This window comes from Aquarana catesbeiana, linkage group LG09 (assembly GCF_042186555.1).
Source record: "Aquarana catesbeiana isolate 2022-GZ linkage group LG09, ASM4218655v1, whole genome shotgun sequence".
Classification (NCBI taxonomy): Eukaryota; Metazoa; Chordata; class Amphibia; order Anura; family Ranidae; genus Aquarana; species Aquarana catesbeiana.
The window spans coordinates 322,105,011-322,122,634 of record NC_133332.1 but is presented as its reverse complement, the minus strand read 5'-3'; the positions used below and the strand labels follow the sequence as shown (position 1 = coordinate 322,122,634).

The following is a 17,624-nucleotide window of genomic DNA, read 5'->3' as shown; positions in this document are numbered from 1 at the left end:
AGCCGGAGGTGAAGGATCCCTGGAATCTGTCCAATGATGAGTTTTACTACCCCAAACAGCAAGGCTTGCGGGGAACCTTCGGAGGAAACATCATCCAGGTACTTTTAGCACAGAAAGTGATATAATAATCTATACTGGCGGGGGGGGAGGGGATCGGTGAATATTTAGAGGTGTGTACGGTGCGCCATACAACCATTGCAGCCGTCACCCCGGAAGGTATAAAAAAGATCCCAGCAGTCTAAATGCAGATACTGAAAACAGATCTAAAGTCTCTCAGGGCTGAGTGCTGCAGTACATGGAATTGTAGAGGGTTGATACCGGATCAGATCTGTGTACATAAATCATCCCTTTAATGATGTATTGTGATTACAGAGCCGCATAGATTTGTGTATTTTATATCTCCCCGGAGTTCAGCTTTATCCCTTTCCATTCATCCAAACACAGAAATGGAGGTTGGGGGGTGAAACGCACATGATTTGCATTGTCCATCCCCCGCGTGTAAAGCTGGACCTGCCCCCACTGCTGCTTTACTTCACACCCCCATTGTAATTCAATAGCCGGTCGGGGGACTTCCTATCTAAGAGGGTGTCCTTGTTGGTAATGTGTCCTTGTTGGTAATGCACACATCAGGAATGGTCACAATGCCTGTGATCACACAGATCAAAGGTGAAATCAGAAGAGCCAATAAATATAAAATAAAATAATCCAATTTTTTACTTTGAGTTGAAAAGGGTTGTGAACCGTTGATTGTCCGTCCAGTCCTCCAGGGTGCCGTTGGGGTAATGAGTGTTTTTCTTTTTCCCTCCCTCTTTCCAGCATTCTATTCCGGCCGTGGAGCTCAGACAGCCGTTTTTCCCCACACACATGGGTTCAATGAAGCTCAGACAGTGCCATCGTCCTCCGCTGAAGAAATACTCATATGGCGCTCTGTCCCAGCCAGGACCGCACTCCTGCCAGCCGCTGCTCAAACACATCAAGAAAAAGGCGAAGGTAAGTGTTCCCTCCATGGAGGAGCCGGTTGGGGGGTTCACATCCCAGGGGGTCAAATCTTTGATGTCTTTGGAGTCAGACTGAACATGTGTTGTGAATGCTCTGGACCCCGGGGGCTGGAGAATAGGATTGGCCTTAATTGTAGGCACCTGGGGTATCCTTCAGGCTCCCCAGAAATGGGAAGTGTATAAAGGATGAGAGTAGTATGAGTCCGGGAAGTTCTGCTCTCTGTGTCTCTATGAAAGGGGTCATCTTTGTAGAGGAGCAGGGATTTGCTTGCTCCTGTCAGGCTACCCTCCTGATGGATAACAAGCTGTATATTCTGGAGGCAGCTTGGTACTGGTGATCATACTAAGTTCCATGAATGGGTTGTCTCTGACCATACTGAGTTCCATGAATAGATAGTCTCTGACCATACTGAGTTCCATGAATGGGTTGTCTCTGACCATACTGAGTTCCATGAATGGGTTGTCTCTGACCATACTGAGTTCCATGAATAGGTAGTCTCTGACCATACTGAGTTCCATGAATGGGTTGTCTCTGACCATACGGAGTTCCATGGATGGTTGTCTCTGACCATACGGAGTTCCATGAATGGGTTGTCTCTGACCATACCGAGTTCCATGAATGGGTTGTCTGTGACGATACTGAGTTCCATGAATAGGTAGTCTCTGAGCATACTGAGTTCCATGAATGGGTTGTCTCTTACCATACTGAGTTCCATGAATGGGTTGTCTCTGACTATACTGAGTTCCATGAATGGGTTGTCTCTGACGATACTGAGTTCCATGAATGGGTTGTCTCTGACCATACTGAGTTCCATGAATAGGTAGTCTCTGACCATACTGAGTTCCATGAATGGGTTGTCTCTGACCATACTGAGTTCCATGAATGGGTTGTCCCTGACCATACAGAGTTCCATGAATGGGTTGTCTCTGACCATACGGAGTTCCATGGATGGTTGTCTCTGACCATACGGAGTTCCATGAATGGGTTGTCTCTGACCATACCGAGTTCCATGAATGGGTTGTCTGTGACGATACTGAGTTCCATGAATAGGTAGTCTCTGAGCATACTGAGTTCCATGAATGGGTTGTCTCTTACCATACTGAGTTCCATGAATGGGTTGTCTCTGACTATACTGAGTTCCATGAATGGGTTGTCTCTGACGATACTGAGTTCCATGAATGGGTTGTCTCTGACCATACTGAATTCCATGAATGGGTTGTCTCTGACCATACCGAGTTCCATGAATGGGTTGTCTCTTACCATACTGAGTTCCATGAATGGGTTGTCTCTGACCATACTGAGTTCCATGAATGGGTTGTCTCTTACCATACTGAGTTCCATGAATGGGTTGTCTCTTACCATACTGAGTTCCATGAATGGGTTGTCTCTGACCATACTGAGTTCCATGAATGGGTTGTCTCTGACGATACTGAGTTCCATGAATGGGTTGTCTCTGAGCATACTGAGTTCCATGAATGGGTTGTCTCCTACCATACTGAGTTCCATGAATGGGTTGTCTCTGACCGTACCGAGTTCCATGAATGGGTTGTCTCTGACCGTACCGAGTTCCATGAATGGGTTGTCTCTGACCATACCGAGTTCCATGGATGGGTTATCTCTGAGCATACTGAGTTCCATGAATGGGTTGTCTCTTACCATACTGAGTTCCATGAATGGGTTGTCTCTTACCATACTGAGTTCCATGAATGGGTTGTCTCTGACCATACTGAGTTCCATGAATAGGTTGTCTCTTACCTTACTGAGTTCAATGAATGGGTTGTCTCTGATGATACTGAGTTCCATGAATAGGTAGTCTCTGAGCATACTGAGTTCCATGAATGGGTTGTCTCTGACCATACCGAGTTCCATGGATGGGTTGTCTCTGACCATACGGAGTTCCATGAATGGGTTGTCTCTTACCATACCGAGTTCCATGAATGGGTTTTCTCTGACCATACAGAGTTCCATGAATGGGTTTTCTCTGACCATACCGAGTTCCATGGATGGGTTATCTCTGAGCATACTGAGTTCCATGAATGAGTTATCTCTGACCATACCGTGTTCCATGAAGGGGTTGTCTCTGACCATACGGAGTTCCTTGAATGGGTTGTCTCTTACCATACTGAGTTCCATGAATGGGTTGTCTCTGACCATACTGAGTTCCATGAATGGGTTTTCTCTGACCATACTGAGTTCCATGAATGGGTTGTCCCTGACCATACTGAGTTCCATGAATGGGTTGTCTCGGACGATACTGAGTTCCATGAATGGGTTGTCTCTGACCATACTGAGTTCCATGAATGGGTTGTCTCTGACCATACTGAGTTCCATGAATGGGTTGTCTCTTACCATACTGAGTTCCATGAATGGGTTGTCTCTGACCATACTGAGTTCCATGAATGGGTTGTCTCTTACCATACTGAGTTCCATGAATGGGTTGTCTCTTACCATACTGAGTTCCATGAATGGGTTGTCTCTGACCATACCGAGTTCCATGAATGGGTTGTCTCTGACCATACCGAGTTCCATGAATGGGTTGTCTCTGACCATACGGAGTTCCATGAATGGGTTGTCTCTTACCATACTGAGTTCCATGAATGGGTTGTCTCTTACCATACTGAGTTCCATGAATGGGTTGTCTCTTACCATACTGAGTTCCATGAATGGGTTGTCTCTGGGTTGTCTCTGACCATACTGAGTTCCATGAATGGGTTTTCTCTGACCATACTGAGTTCCATGAATGAGTTATCTCTGACCATACCGAGTTCCATGGATGGGTTGTCTCTGACCATACGGAGTTCCTTGAATGGGTTATCTGTGAGCATACTGAGTTTCATGAATGGGTTATCTCTGACCATACCGAGTTCCATGGATGGGTTGTCTCTGACCATACCGAGTTCCATGAATGGGTTGTCTCGATTGTGAACTCATTGCTATATTTTTTATGGGTCTTTTAGATACTTGTCCTCCCCCTGAGCTGCAGTCTGACCCAATTCTGGCTGGATTTCTGGGTTGACCTTTTGCTTCCGCTGACTCTCCTGGAATTGAACCTTGTCCTGATTTTCATATGGAAGTTGTATTGATAACCTGAGATCCCCCCACCTTCTGGGGCGCGCATAGCACAGATGGACCTACCTTGTGACTGGACATCTATTGTGTGTGTGATGGTCACAGTGTAGTCCATCTGACTGGACAAACCTATAAATCTTATGCTTGAAGTTTTTGATCGATGGTGAACATTATATTTCAGATGCGGGAGCAGGAGCGCCAGGCGTCGGGAGGAGGAGAGATGTTCTTCATGCGTACTTCACAGGATCTGACTGGCAAAGATGGAGACCTCATTCTGGCTGAGTACAGTGAGGAGAACCCCCCACTGATGATGCAAGTTGGAATGGCCACCAAAATAAAAAACTATTATAAAAGGGTGAGGGCCTCGGAGATGTTCTGGTAATGTTGGTTGTTGGTGATCTTTGGGGGTTTTTCAGTGTTTTATGACTTTTATTTGTCCATAGAAACCAGGCAAAGACCCCGGAGCCCCAGACTGTAAATACGGGGAGACTGTGTATTGTCATACGTCACCGTTCCTCGGCTCCTTACACCCCGGACAGTTATTGCAGGTAAGACTGCTTGATGACAACAGAGGATAATCGGGACTCCTTTACTGCCAGACAGAGCTGTGTAAATCTCAGGACTGGATTCCTGTGAGAAGTAAAACAGCTCCCATATATGGAGTTCAGATATGTATCTGGTGGTGGTTTTTTATACATTTGCTATACTAATCTTCTGTGTTTTTATCTCCAGGCTTTTGAAAACAATCTTTTTAGGTCCCCAATATATTTGCACAAGATGCCTGAAACGGACTTCCTGATTATTCGCACCCGGCAAGGTTACTACATACGTGACTTGGTGGATATTTTTGTGGTGGGTCAGCAGTGTCCTCTCTTTGAAGTTCCCGGACCCAACTCTAAACGGGCGAACACCCACATCCGTGACTTCCTGCAGGTATGTGGTCCTGTCTGTGATGGGATTTGGTTGTATGTGGTCCTGTGTGTGATGGGACTTGGTTGTATGTGGTCCTGTCTGTGATGGGACTTGGTTGTATGTGGTCCTGTCTGTGATGGGACTTGGTTGTATGTGGTCCTGTCTGTGATGGGACTTGGTTGTATGTGGTCCTGTCTCTGATGGGACTTGGTTGTATGTGGTTCTGTGCGTGATGGGTCTTGGTTGTATGTGGTCCTGTGTGTGATGGGACTTGGTTGTATGTGGTCCTGTGTGTGATGGGACTTGGTTATATGTGGTCCTGTCTCTGATGGGACTTGGTTGTATGTGGTCCTGTCTGTGATGGGACTTGGTTGTATGTGGTCCTGTCTCTGATGGGACTTGGTTGTATGTGGTTCTGTGCGTGATGGGTCTTGGTTGTATGTGGTCCTGTGTGTGATGGGACTTGGTTGTATGTGGTCCTGTGTGTGATGGGACTTGGTTATATGTGGTCCTGTCTCTGATGGGACTTGGTTGTATGTGGTCTTGTCTCTGATGGACTTGGTTGTATGTGGTCCTGTCTGTGATGGGCTTGGTTCTGTGTGGTCCTTTCTGTGATGGGACTTGGTTCTATGTGGTCCTGTCTGTGATGGACTTGGTTCTATGTGGTCCTGTCTGTGATGGACTTGGTTGTATGTGGTCCTGTCTGTGATGGACTTGGTTCTATGTGGTCCTTTCTGTGATGGACTTGGTTGTATGTGGTCCTGTCTGTGATGGACATGGTTCTATGTGGTCCTGTCTGTGATGGACTTGGTTGTATGTGGTCCTGTCTGTGATGGACTTGGTTCTATGTGGTCCTTTCTGTGGTGGGACTGGTGGTCCCTTCTCTGATTGGACTTAATTGTGTGCAGAATCCATATGACTAACACATCTGTTTTCTTATTTTGACCCCTTCTTAGGTTTTCATATATCGCCTTTTTTGGAAAAGCAAGGACCGACCTCGTAGGATTCGTATGGAGGACATCAAGAAGGCTTTCCCTTCCCATTCAGAAAGCAGCATCCGGAAGAGACTGAAGCTCTGTGCTGACTTTAAAAGGACCGGTAAGACAAGACATCAGAACATAGTGCAGACCTCACCTTGCTGAGCTGTTTTTATTGCTTGGTATCCTGGTAATAATCTTTCACAAGAGGACCATTTGCTTGGAGAAGATGGCTCTACCCACCTGCAGGAACATTGAAAAGCCCTCCACTAACTCCCAGCTCCCAATTCTTGGGTTTGCTGCCTCCTGTGTACGCACCATTACTCGGCTTTGTTATGTTTTGCCTCATCGGATTTCTGGAGTTGGCAAAGACCCCCTCCTTCCCGCCAACAACCATGTGAGCAGGCCAGTCTGACCCATGGGTTGAAGGTGGAGGGGCATGAGGAGGGTGTGTGATGATGACTCCCTTCAGTCTCTCCCTTGGCTCCAGTGGCAGCCATAACAACCTCCCTCATGAACTGCAGCTGATCTCCCCTCTTCACCGGGACCTTCAGGCTGGTGGTGCTGACGGGCTGCAGCAGATGTGTCTTTATGGATCTAGAAGGTTAAACATAACACTGGTGCTTGTGCGTCATTGGCCAGAATAGGACAGTAGCTGGCTGGTGTCCTGGAAGGGACGGGGGGGGGGGGGGGGCCTGCATGTCACATGTAGCAGCAGGTAGAAGTTTCTCAAGCACGGCCTCCAGAAAGTCAAAACGGCAAATCCAAAGTTCTAAGTCAACCTTTTTCTTTCCTTCTTTTACTGCCTTAAAAAACAGTTCTATGTTCATGTAGACGATTGTCCATATTTAATGCAGTATTTATTTATTCAAACACAACAACAACACCGCTCCAGAACACGTGTTCATATGCAAAGCGCAGCAGTTGACATGAAAAGGGCGTGTTTGACCGGCTTTGCCTGCAACCCGAATCCACCTCAATGGAAAGGAGACCCATATGTATAACAATTACATTGATACATTGTATGCAAATACTTCATACATTTCCTTTGTCTTTACTTTCTCCTCCTCCAGGAATGGACTCTAATTGGTGGGTGTTGAAGCCGGATTTCCGTTTACCAACAGAAGAAGAAATTCGAGCGATGGTGTCACCCGAACAGTGCTGTGCGTATTATAGCATGCTGTCTGCAGAGCAGAGATTAAAGGTAAGGCATTCCCGTTCCAGTCCATGCAGACTGCATTGTATCATCTGGTAAACCATTCCTGATCCAGTCTATACTGGTAAACCATTCCTGATCCAGTCTGTACTGGTAAACCATTCCTGTTCCAATCTATACTGGTAAACCTTTCCTGATCCAGTCTGTACTGGTAAACCATTCCTGATCCAGTCTGTACTGGTAAACCATTCCTGATCCAGTCTGTACTGGTAAACCATTCCTGATCCAGTCTGTACTGGTAAACCATTCCTGATCCAGTCTGTACTGGTAAACCATTCCTGATCCAGTCTGTACTGGTAAACCATTCCTGATCCAGTCTGTACTGGTAAACCATTCCTGATCCAGTCTGTACTGGTAAACCATTCCTGATCCAGTCTGTACTGGTAAACCTTTCCTGATCCAGTCTGTACTGGTAAACCTTTCCTGTTCCAATCTATACTGGTAAACCATTCCTGTTCCAATCTATACTGGTAAACCTTTCCTGATCCAGTCTGTACTGGTAAACCATTCCTGTTCCAATCTATACTGGTAAACCTTTCCTGATCCAGTCTGTACTGGTAAACCATTCCTGTTCCAATCTATACTGGTAAACCATTCCTGATCCAGTCTATACTGGTAAACCATTCCTTATCCAGTCTATACTGGTAAACCTTTCCTGATCCAGTCTATACTGGTAAACCATTCCTGTTCCAGTCTGTAATGGTAAACCATTCCTGATCCAGTCTGTACTGGTAAACCATTCCCATTCCAATCTATACTGGTAAACCATTCCTGATCCAGTCTGTACTGGTAAACCATTCCTGATCCAGTCTGTACTGGTAAACCATTCCTGATCCAGTCTGTACTGGTAAACCATTCCTGTTCCAATCTATACTGGTAAACCATTCCTGATCCAGTCTATACTGGTAAACCATTCCTTATCCAGTCTATACTGGTAAACCTTTCCTGATCCAGTCTATACTGGTAAACCATTCCTGTTCCAGTCTGTAATGGTAAACCATTCCTGATCCAGTCTGTACTGGTAAACCATTCCCATTCCAATCTATACTGGTAAACCATTCCTGATCCAGTCTGTACTGGTAAACCATTCCTGATCCAGTCTGTACTGGTAAACCATTCCCATTTCAATCTATACTGGTAAACCATTCCTGATCCAGTCTGTACTGGTAAACCATTCCTGATCCAGTCTGTACTGGTAAACCATTCCTGTTCCAATCTATACTGGTAAACCATTCCTGATCTGGTCTGTACTGGTAAACCATTCCTGATCCAGTGTGTACTGGTAAACCATTCCTGATCCAGTGTGTACTGGTAAACCATTCCTGATCCAGTGTGTACTGGTAAACCATTCCTGATCCAGTGTGTACTGGTAAACCATTCCTGATCCAGTGTGTACTGGTAAACCATTCCTGATCCAGTCTGTACTGGTAAACCATTCCCGTTCCAATCTATACTGGTAAACCATTCCTGATCCATTCTGTACTGGTAAACCATTCCCATTCCAATCTATACTGGTAAACCATTCCTGATCCAGTCTATATTGGTAAACCATTCCTGATCCAGTCTGTACTGGTAAACCATTCCTGATCCAGTCTGTACTGGTAAACCATTCCTGATCCAGTCTGTACTGGTAAACCATTCCCGTTCCAATCTGTATTGGTAAACCATTCCTGTTCCAATCTATACTGGTAAACCATTCCTGATCCAGTCTGTACTGGTAAACCATTCCTGATCCAGTCTGTACTGGTAAACCATTCCTGATCCAGTCTGTACTGGTAAACCATTCCCGTTCCAATCTATACTGGTAAACCATTCCTGATCCAGTCTGTACTGGTAAACCATTCCTGATCCAGTCTGTACTGGTAAACCATTCCTGATCCAGTCTGTACTGGTAAACCATTCCTGTTCCAATCTATACTGGTAAACCATTCCTGATCCGGTCTGTACTGGTAAACTATTCCTGATCCAGTCTGTACTGGTAAACCATTCCTGATCCAGTGTGTACTGGTAAACCATTCCTGATCCAGTCTATACTGGTAAACCATTCCTGATCCAGTGTGTACTGGTAAACCATTCCTGATCCAGTGTGTACTGGTAAACCATTCCTGATCCAGTCTGTACTGGTAAACCATTCCCGTTCCAATCTATACTGGTAAACCATTCCTGATCCAGTCTGTACTGGTAAACCATTCCCATTCCAATCTATACTGGTAAACCATTCCTGATCCAGTCTGATCTGGTAAACCATTCCTGATCCAGTCTGTACTGGTAAACCATTCCTGATCCAGTCTGTACTGGTAAACCATTCCTGATCCAATCTATACTGGTAAACCATTCCTGATCCAGTCTGTACTGGTAAACCATTCCTGATCCAGTCTATACTGGTAAACCATTCCTGATCCAGTCTGTACTGGTAAACCATTCCTGATCCAGTCTATACTGGTAAACCATTCCTGATCCGGTCTGTACTGGTAAACCATTCCTGTTCCAATCTATACTGGTAAACCATTCCTGTTCCAATCTGTACTGGTAAACCATTCCTGTTCCAGTCTATACTGGTAAACCATTCTTGTTCCAGTCTGTACTGGTAAACCATTTCTGATCCAGTCTGTACTGGTAAACCATTCCTGATCCAGTCTGTACTGGTAAACCATTCCTGATCCAGTCTGTACTGGTAAACCATTCCTGATCCAGTCTGTACTGGTAAACCATTCCTGATCCAGTCTGTACTGGTAAACCATTCCCGTTCCAATCTATACTGGTAAACCATTCCTGATCCAGTCTGTACTGGTAAACCATTCCCATTCCAATCTATACTGGTAAACCATTCCTGATCCAGTCTGTACTGGTAAACCATTCCTGATCCAGTCTGTACTGGTAAACCATTCCTGATCCAGTCTGTACTGGTAAACCATTCCTGATCCAGTCTATACTGGTAAACCATTCCTGATCCGGTCTGTACTGGTAAACCATTCCTGTTCCACTCTGTACTGGTAAACCATTCCTGTTCCAGTCTATACTGGTAAACCATTCTTGTTCCAGTCTGTACTGGTAAACCATTCCTGATCCAGTCTGTACTGGTAAACCATTCCTGATCCAATCTATACTGGTAAACCATTCCCGTTCCAATCTATACTGGTAAACCATTCCTGATCCAGTCTGTACTGGTAAACCATTCCTGTTCCAGTCTATACTGGTAAACCATTCTTGTTCCAGTCTGTACTGGTAAATCATTCCTGATCCAGTCTATACTGGTAAACCATTCCTGATCCAGTCTATACTGGTAAACCATTCCTGATCCAGTCTGTACAGATTATATATCATTGTCTGGTAAGCCATTCCTTACAGATTGTTTCCGTCTCTTGCAGGATGCCGGCTATGGAGAGAAATCCTTTTTTGCCCCAGAGGAAGAAAATGAAGAAGATTTCCAGATGAAGATCGATGATGAGGTAAGTCCCGGACCTTGTGGAGGATATCTCATGTGACTGGCTGTCATATAACAGATTGTCCTCCATTCTTCTAGGTGAGGACCGCACCTTGGAACACTACAAGAGCCTTCATCGCTGCAATGAAAGGGAAATGTCTGCTGGAGGTGACGGGGGTAGCTGACCCCACAGGGTGCGGGGAAGGATTCTCCTATGTCAAGATTCCTAACAAGCCGACACAGCAGAAGGTTCGTCTGTTTTCTTCTAGGACATTAAAGTCATTCTAAAAGTTACATAAAAAAAAAAAGTAACAAACATGTTATACTTACCTGCTCTTTAATGGTTTTGCACAGAGCAGCCTTGATCCTCTGCCGGGGCTCCTGGCTCCTCCCCCCTGCCAAGTGCCCCCAATAGTAAGCCTCTTGCTATGCGGGCACTCACGCAGGCTCACTCGGACATTGTCCATTCACACACACAGCTCGGCCCTGCTCTCTTCTCATTTGCTCACTGGCTGTGATTGACAGCAGCAGGAGCCATTGGATTCTGCTGCTGTGTGAGCCAATGAGGAGAGAGAGAGACCCCGGAGAGCTGCTGCTCTGAGCCCCATCCTCCAGGATGGGGCTCACGTGAGTATCGGGGGGGGGGGGGGGGGGGGGGGGGAGCTGTACCCAAAAGATTTTATACCTCGATGCATAGAATGCACTCTGCCTTTAGTTTTTTTTTTTAGTTTTTTTGAGGTTTAAGATCATGTGATTGTTCATTCACACCTGTATATCCGAATCCCGTCCGTCTGCGGGGAGACTCAGCCGGGATTCACTGTTTTGTACGATTCGATTATTTTGTGTTTTTTCTCTTTATTTTATCAGCAAGATGATAAAGAGCCGCAACCCGTGAAGAAAACGGTGACTGGAACAGACGCCGATCTGCGCCGACTTTCCCTGAAAAATGCCAAACAACTGCTGAGAAAATTTGGAGTACCGGAGGAAGAGGTGAGTGCAGGAAGATGTCAGCGGGGAGGAAATATCATCACAGACAAGGTCACATACACCCAAGTCCCTATTTAGAATAATAAGCTGTCAGGTTAGTAAAACAGCAAAATCAGAACCCATTCAATCATACAGTTTGAAGTGTACATTAGATTTGCAAATCAATCGGATAAAGGAGTTTTCCTAAACTTTGTTTTATCTCAGGGTTACTGTGACATTGTGTGAATGCATCAATGCAGTGCATGTCATCTCAGCTTGTAGAGCTTGGATTCATTGAAAGAGTTTACCAAAAATGTAAATATTGCAGAATATACAGCCTCATGCTACATAACTAAGCTCCATTTCATGCTGAATAAACTAGATTATAAATGTATCTTAATAAATAGAAAACTATCCTTAGTAATATTTTTACTCCAAAAGTATTTTATTAAAATAATTTAATTTAAAAAATCCAATTTTTAAATTATAAAAAAAATATTTTTTTTAAAAATCATTGAAAATGAACTGTGCAGCCGGGTCTTTTGGGTAGGGTTGGAGCCTTCTCTGTGACTAAGGCCCCTTATATCTTTCTAGCAGCCTCGGATATTATAAAAGAAGAGTCGTAACTCGTCTTTTATCTTTTTTTTTTTTTGTGTTTTTTTTTTTTTTTCTAGATTAAGAAGTTATCTCGATGGGAAGTGATTGACGTTGTGAGAACCATGTCCACGGAACAAGCACGCTCGGGGGAGGGGCCCATGAGTAAATTTGCCCGAGGTTCCCGATTCTCAGTGGCTGAACACCAGGAGAGATACAAGGAGGAATGCCAGCGAATATTCGATCTGCAGAACAAGTATGTGATGATGTAGAATACGGCAACTTTCATTATTATCTGAGGTTTAGGAGAATTTTATTGTGGTTCAGATTTCTGGTTTGCAAATACTTTGGTTGGAAGGTTTTTTTAGAAGGGAACTGAAGGTGCCTCCAGCAGGGGGAGACTCTTTACCTGTCTAGTAGAAGGGAACTGAAGGTTCCTCCAGCAGGGGGAGACTCTTTACCTGTCTGGTAGAAGGGAACTGAAGGTTCCTCCAGCAGGGGGAGACTCTTTACCTGTCTGGTAGAAGGGAACTGAAGGTTCCTCCAGCAGGGGGAGACTCTTTACCTGTCTGGTAGAAGGGAACTGAAGGTTCCTCCAGCAGGGGGAGACTCTTTACCTGTCTGGTAGAAGAGAACTGAAGGTGCCTCCAGCAGGGGGAGACTCTTTACCTGTCTGGTAGAAGAGAACTGAAGGTTCGTCCAGCAGGGGGAGACTCTTTACCTGTCTGGTAAAAGAGAACTGAAGGTTCCTCCAGCAGGGGGAGACTCTTTACCTGTCTGGTAGAAGAGAACTGAAGGTTCCTCCAGCAGGGGGAGACTCTTTACCTCTCTGGTAGAAGGGAACTGAAGGTTCCTCCGGCAGGGGGAGACTCTTACCTGTCTGGTAGAAGAGAACTGAAGGTTCCTCCAGCAGGGGGAGACTCTTTACCTGTCTGGTAGAAGAGAACTGAAGGTTCCTCCAGCAGGGGGAGACTCTTTACCTCTCTGGTAGAAGGGAACTGAAGGTTCCTCCGGCAGGGGGAGACTCTTACCTGTCTGGTAGAAGAGAACTGAAGGTTCCTCCAGCAGGGGGAGACTCTTTACCTGTCTGGTAGAAGAGAACTGAAGGTTCCTCCAGCAGGGGGAGACTCTTTACCTGTCTGGTAGAAGAGAACTGAAGGTTCCTCCGGCAGGGGGAGACTCTTTACCTGTCTGGTAGAAGAGAACTGAAGGTTCCTCCGGCAGGGGGAGACTCTTTACCTGTCTGGTAGAAGAGAACTGAAGGTTCCTCCGGCAGGGGGAGACTCTTTACCTGTCTGGTAGAAGGGAACTGAAGGTTCCTCCAGCAGGGGGAGACTCTTTACCTGTCTGGTAGAAGAGAACTGAAGGTTCCTCCAGCAGGGGGAGACTCTTTACCTGTCTGGTAGAAGGGAACTGAAGGTTCCTCCAGCAGGGGGAGACTCTTTACCTGTCTGGTAGAAGAGAACTGAAGGTTCCTCCAGCAGGGGGAGACTCTTTACCTGTCTGGTAGAAGGGAACTGAAGGTTCCTCCAGCAGGGGGAGACTCTTTACCTGTCTGGTAGAAGGGAACTGAAGGTTCCTCCAGCAGGGGGAGACTCTTTACCTGTCTGGTAGAAGGGAACTGAAGGTTCCTCCAGCAGGGGGAGACTCTTTTACTTGTCTGGAAGAAGAGAACTGAAGGTTCCTCCGGGAGGGGGTGACTCTTTACCTGTCTGGTAGAAGAGAACTGAAGGTTTTTCCAGCAGGGGGAGACTCTTTACCTGTCCGGTGGCCTTTTCATTGTACGCTGTCTGTGGTGCACATACAAGGCTGTGTATTCTCCCAGTATATAGAGGAGGAAGAGATGAGCCAGGTGAGGACCAGGTGTAAATCCCTGTACTGGAATTCCATCGTTGTCTCCTGTCTAATGGGCAAAAAAACCACAAAGTTTTTTTATTGTATAATAAAAAGACATACAGATAAACTAGTGCATATTACAAACACAAGATTGAACAAATGAACTACAGGTGACACTGTATATCAGAAATATTAGATATAAGTGTAATATAAGGTATAATAGAAGTATATTAGAGAAAGAAATCATTGAACATTATCTGCCTGCACACAAGCAAAACATAAATGAGAGAAACACAGAACAGTGGTGTAGTGGGCGGCACAGTGTTGTAGTGGATAGCACTTTCACCTAGCAGCAGAAAGGGTCGCTGGTTCGAATCCCGATCATCTGCTTGGAGTTTGCATGTTCTCCTTGTGCCTGTGTTGGGTTTCCTCCGGGTACTCCGGTTGCCTCCCACACTCCAAAGACTTGCTGGTAGGTTAATTGAATCCTGTCTAAAAATTGGCCCTAGTATGTGTATGAATGTGAGTTGGGGACATTAGATTGTAAGCTCCTTGAGGGTAGGGACTGATGTGAATGTACAATGTATATGTAAAGCGCTGTGTAAATTGACAGCGCTATATAAGTACCTGAAATAAATAAATTACATAAACATTGGGAAATGCATGCAAATCGGTTGCACCATATAATTATCACAATACAATACATTATGGCAAACCAGCAACACAAAACATTCAGTTGGAATAAAAACGATCTGTGCTGAAAAGCATATTCCACCTGGTGGACTTGGAGGTAGAAGGGTAAACCGTGCTTAGACGAATATAAAAGTTTTACCCGAGCTCAACCGCTATATTTTATATCTAGGAGCTGGAGTCCGGGGCTCTGACTGGGGCGTCCAACCCCCTGAGGTTGCAGATATCAATAAGATTAAAGCCGGCAACTCGGAGTGATCTTGTGATTAAAATTCTTTGTTGGCTAAATGTATTAAAAGCATGATACAAAAGATGCTAACGCGTTTCGGCTTTTGCAGCCTTCCTCGTAGCATAGCATAAACTGTACTTTACTTTATGTACTTCATAGTTAATTCATAATTAAAGGGTAAATTATTGTTGATATCCGTGATTCACCTTGCCAGAGTGGGGGGGGGGGGGGGGGGGCTGGATCTAGGATCCAATGGCAAGCCAATAAATTACGGGCTCTAAATTAAGTTTCACGAAGAAAAGTAAGCAAGCACTTATCAATATCTGGGTTGAGGAATAAACCCTAAAGACAAACCCTAGGGTCCAGGGACAAGGGGGATCCCATATGATCATGTAGGATTTGTATCACTTGACTCCACAAACCTTGTACACAAGGACAATGCCCTATCAGGTGGCCAAAAACTATCAGGAATGAGAAGACATTTAGGACACACAGGACTGTGATCAGTGTCAAATTTGGCCAATCGAATCGGGAGTCATATAGGCCCTATGAATTATGTAGAGTTGGGTAAATCAGTGAGAAACCTACAAGTGACCAGAACCTCACCCCCCCCTTCTCCCTTTGGGTTTTACCAGAATAGGCCCGTCTAGAGGCAGAGGGGATAATCAATAAATTATACAGAGAGGAAACTAATTTGCATAATTCATCCCCATATGCAACCTCCAATGCTGATAGGGAACCAAGGATGTGGTAACCACCAGCAAATTGAACACTCGGGGCATGCCGCAATAGGAGGGAACGGAAGAGTATATATTTGGGAAGAGAGAATTCCAATTTCAACATATTGAAAGATTTGAGCTCCTCGTTACGCACCAAATATGAAAGTAGAAATACAGCTTTGGAGATCCACACCCCAGGGTCAGGAATAGACAGTAGTTCAGGCAGCAAATTTTGTAACCATAGAGGGGTGTCATTATGGTACTCGGGGGGCATCAGTCTTAGATCTGGTTAAAAAAGGGTGGTCTTTACCACCCACACACTGCACTAACGCATCGCTGGCCAGCCAATGTTTCTGTGCAGAAAGTGTTGTCGCTGAGCTCTCCCGGCACAAGCGCTGAGCTCTCCAGGGACACAGGCGCTGAGCTCTCCCGGGACACAGGCGCTGAGCTCTCCCGGGACACAGGCGCTGAGCTCTCCCGGGACACAGGCGCTGAGCTCTCCCGGGACACAGGCGCTGAGCTCTCCCGGGACACAGGCGCTGAGCTCTCCCGGGACACAGGCGCTGAGCTCTCCCGGGACACAGGCGCTGAGCTCTCCCGGGACACAGGCGCTGAGCTCTCCCGGGACACAGGCGCTGAGCTCTCCCGGGACACAGGCGCTGAGCTCTCCCGGGACACAGGCGCTGAGCTCTCCCGGGACACAGGCGCTGAGCTCTCCCGGGACACAGGCGCTGAGCTCTCCCGGGACACAGGCGCTGAGCTCTCCCGGGACACAGGCGCTGAGCTCTCCCGGGACACAGGCGCTGAGCTCTCCCGGGACACAGGCGCTGAGCTCTCCCGGGACACAGGCGCTGAGCTCTCCCGGGACACAGGCGCTGAGCTCTCCCGGGACACAGGCGCTGAGCTCTCCCGGGACACAGGCGCTGAGCTCTCCCGGGACACAGGCGCTGAGCTCTCCGGGCACAGGCGCTGAGCTCTCCCGGCACAGCTCTTGGTTCCCACTAATAATCAGTAGCAGGCGGGACCAGCTACTGATCATTTGAGCACTGTGACAGCCAATCACAGTGGTCACATGATCGCCCAGTCTTTCCTTCCCCCCCCAACGTTTTTGCCACCCCCCCTTTTAAAGGGACTCCTAGAAAGGGTTACATCACATTTCATCTTTTCCTTAAAGTGATTGTAAAGTCTAGTTTAAAAAAAGATAACAAACATGTTATTCTTTCCTCTTTTGTGCAGTTGGTTTTGCACAGAGCAGCCCCGATCCTCCTCTTCTCCGGTCCCTCTTTGCTGCTCCTGGCCCCTCCCTCCTATCGAGTGCCCCCACAGCCAGTAGCTTCCTATGGGGCACTGGAGCCGAGTCACAGCTTTGTGTGTCTATTCAGAGACGGAGCCCTGACCCGGCCCCGCCTCCTCTCTCCCCTGATTGGCTGACTGACTTTGATTGACAGCCACGAGAGCCAATGGTGCCGCTGCTGTGTCTCAACCAATCAGGAGGAGTGTCCCGTACAGCTTAGACATTTTTGGACATCGCTGGAGATAGAAGGGGCTCAAGTAAGTAATTAGGGGGTGCTGGGGAGGCTGCTATACACAAAAGGTTGTTTATCTTAATGAATAGAATGCACCTTCTGCCTTTACAAACACTTTTATTAAAAAAACAAGTGGAAAATTAGTTTTTCATATCCTAAATATAATAAAAAAAATAAGTGGATTGGTTAAACGTGTTTTGTTCCTTTCTCTTCCCCCATGCAGGGTGTTGGAGTCTGCAGAGGTTTTGTCCACAGACACGGACAGCAGTTCTGCAGAAGACAGCGACTTCGAGGAGATGGGGAAGAACATTGAGAACATGCTGCAGAACAAGAAGACCAGTTCCCAGCTGTCCCGGGAGAGAGAAGAACAGGAGAGGAAGGAACTGCATAGGATGCTGATGGGGGAAGACAGCGGCAACGACAAAGAGAGGAACCGGAAGAAGGACAGAAAAGGACTCTGTGAGTGT

At 46.3% G+C, this 17,624-nt stretch overlaps 1 protein-coding gene across 1 annotated transcript in view; it reads left to right on the top strand.

Annotated features, from left to right (window-relative positions):
• The window catches only part of LOC141108849 (transcription initiation factor TFIID subunit 1-like), a gene marked incomplete in the record, with an annotated part of 63,126 nt that overhangs the window by 7,859 nt on the left and 37,643 nt on the right, over nt 1–17,624 (top strand). The window contains 12 exon segments of the mRNA XM_073600816.1: nt 1–98; nt 817–990; nt 4,250–4,423; nt 4,512–4,616; nt 4,801–5,001; nt 5,937–6,078; nt 7,031–7,161; nt 10,542–10,622; nt 10,697–10,846; nt 11,465–11,587; nt 12,238–12,413; nt 17,381–17,616. Coding sequence (XP_073456917.1) covers nt 1–98; nt 817–990; nt 4,250–4,423; nt 4,512–4,616; nt 4,801–5,001; nt 5,937–6,078; nt 7,031–7,161; nt 10,542–10,622; nt 10,697–10,846; nt 11,465–11,587; nt 12,238–12,413; nt 17,381–17,616 — 1,791 coding nt within the window.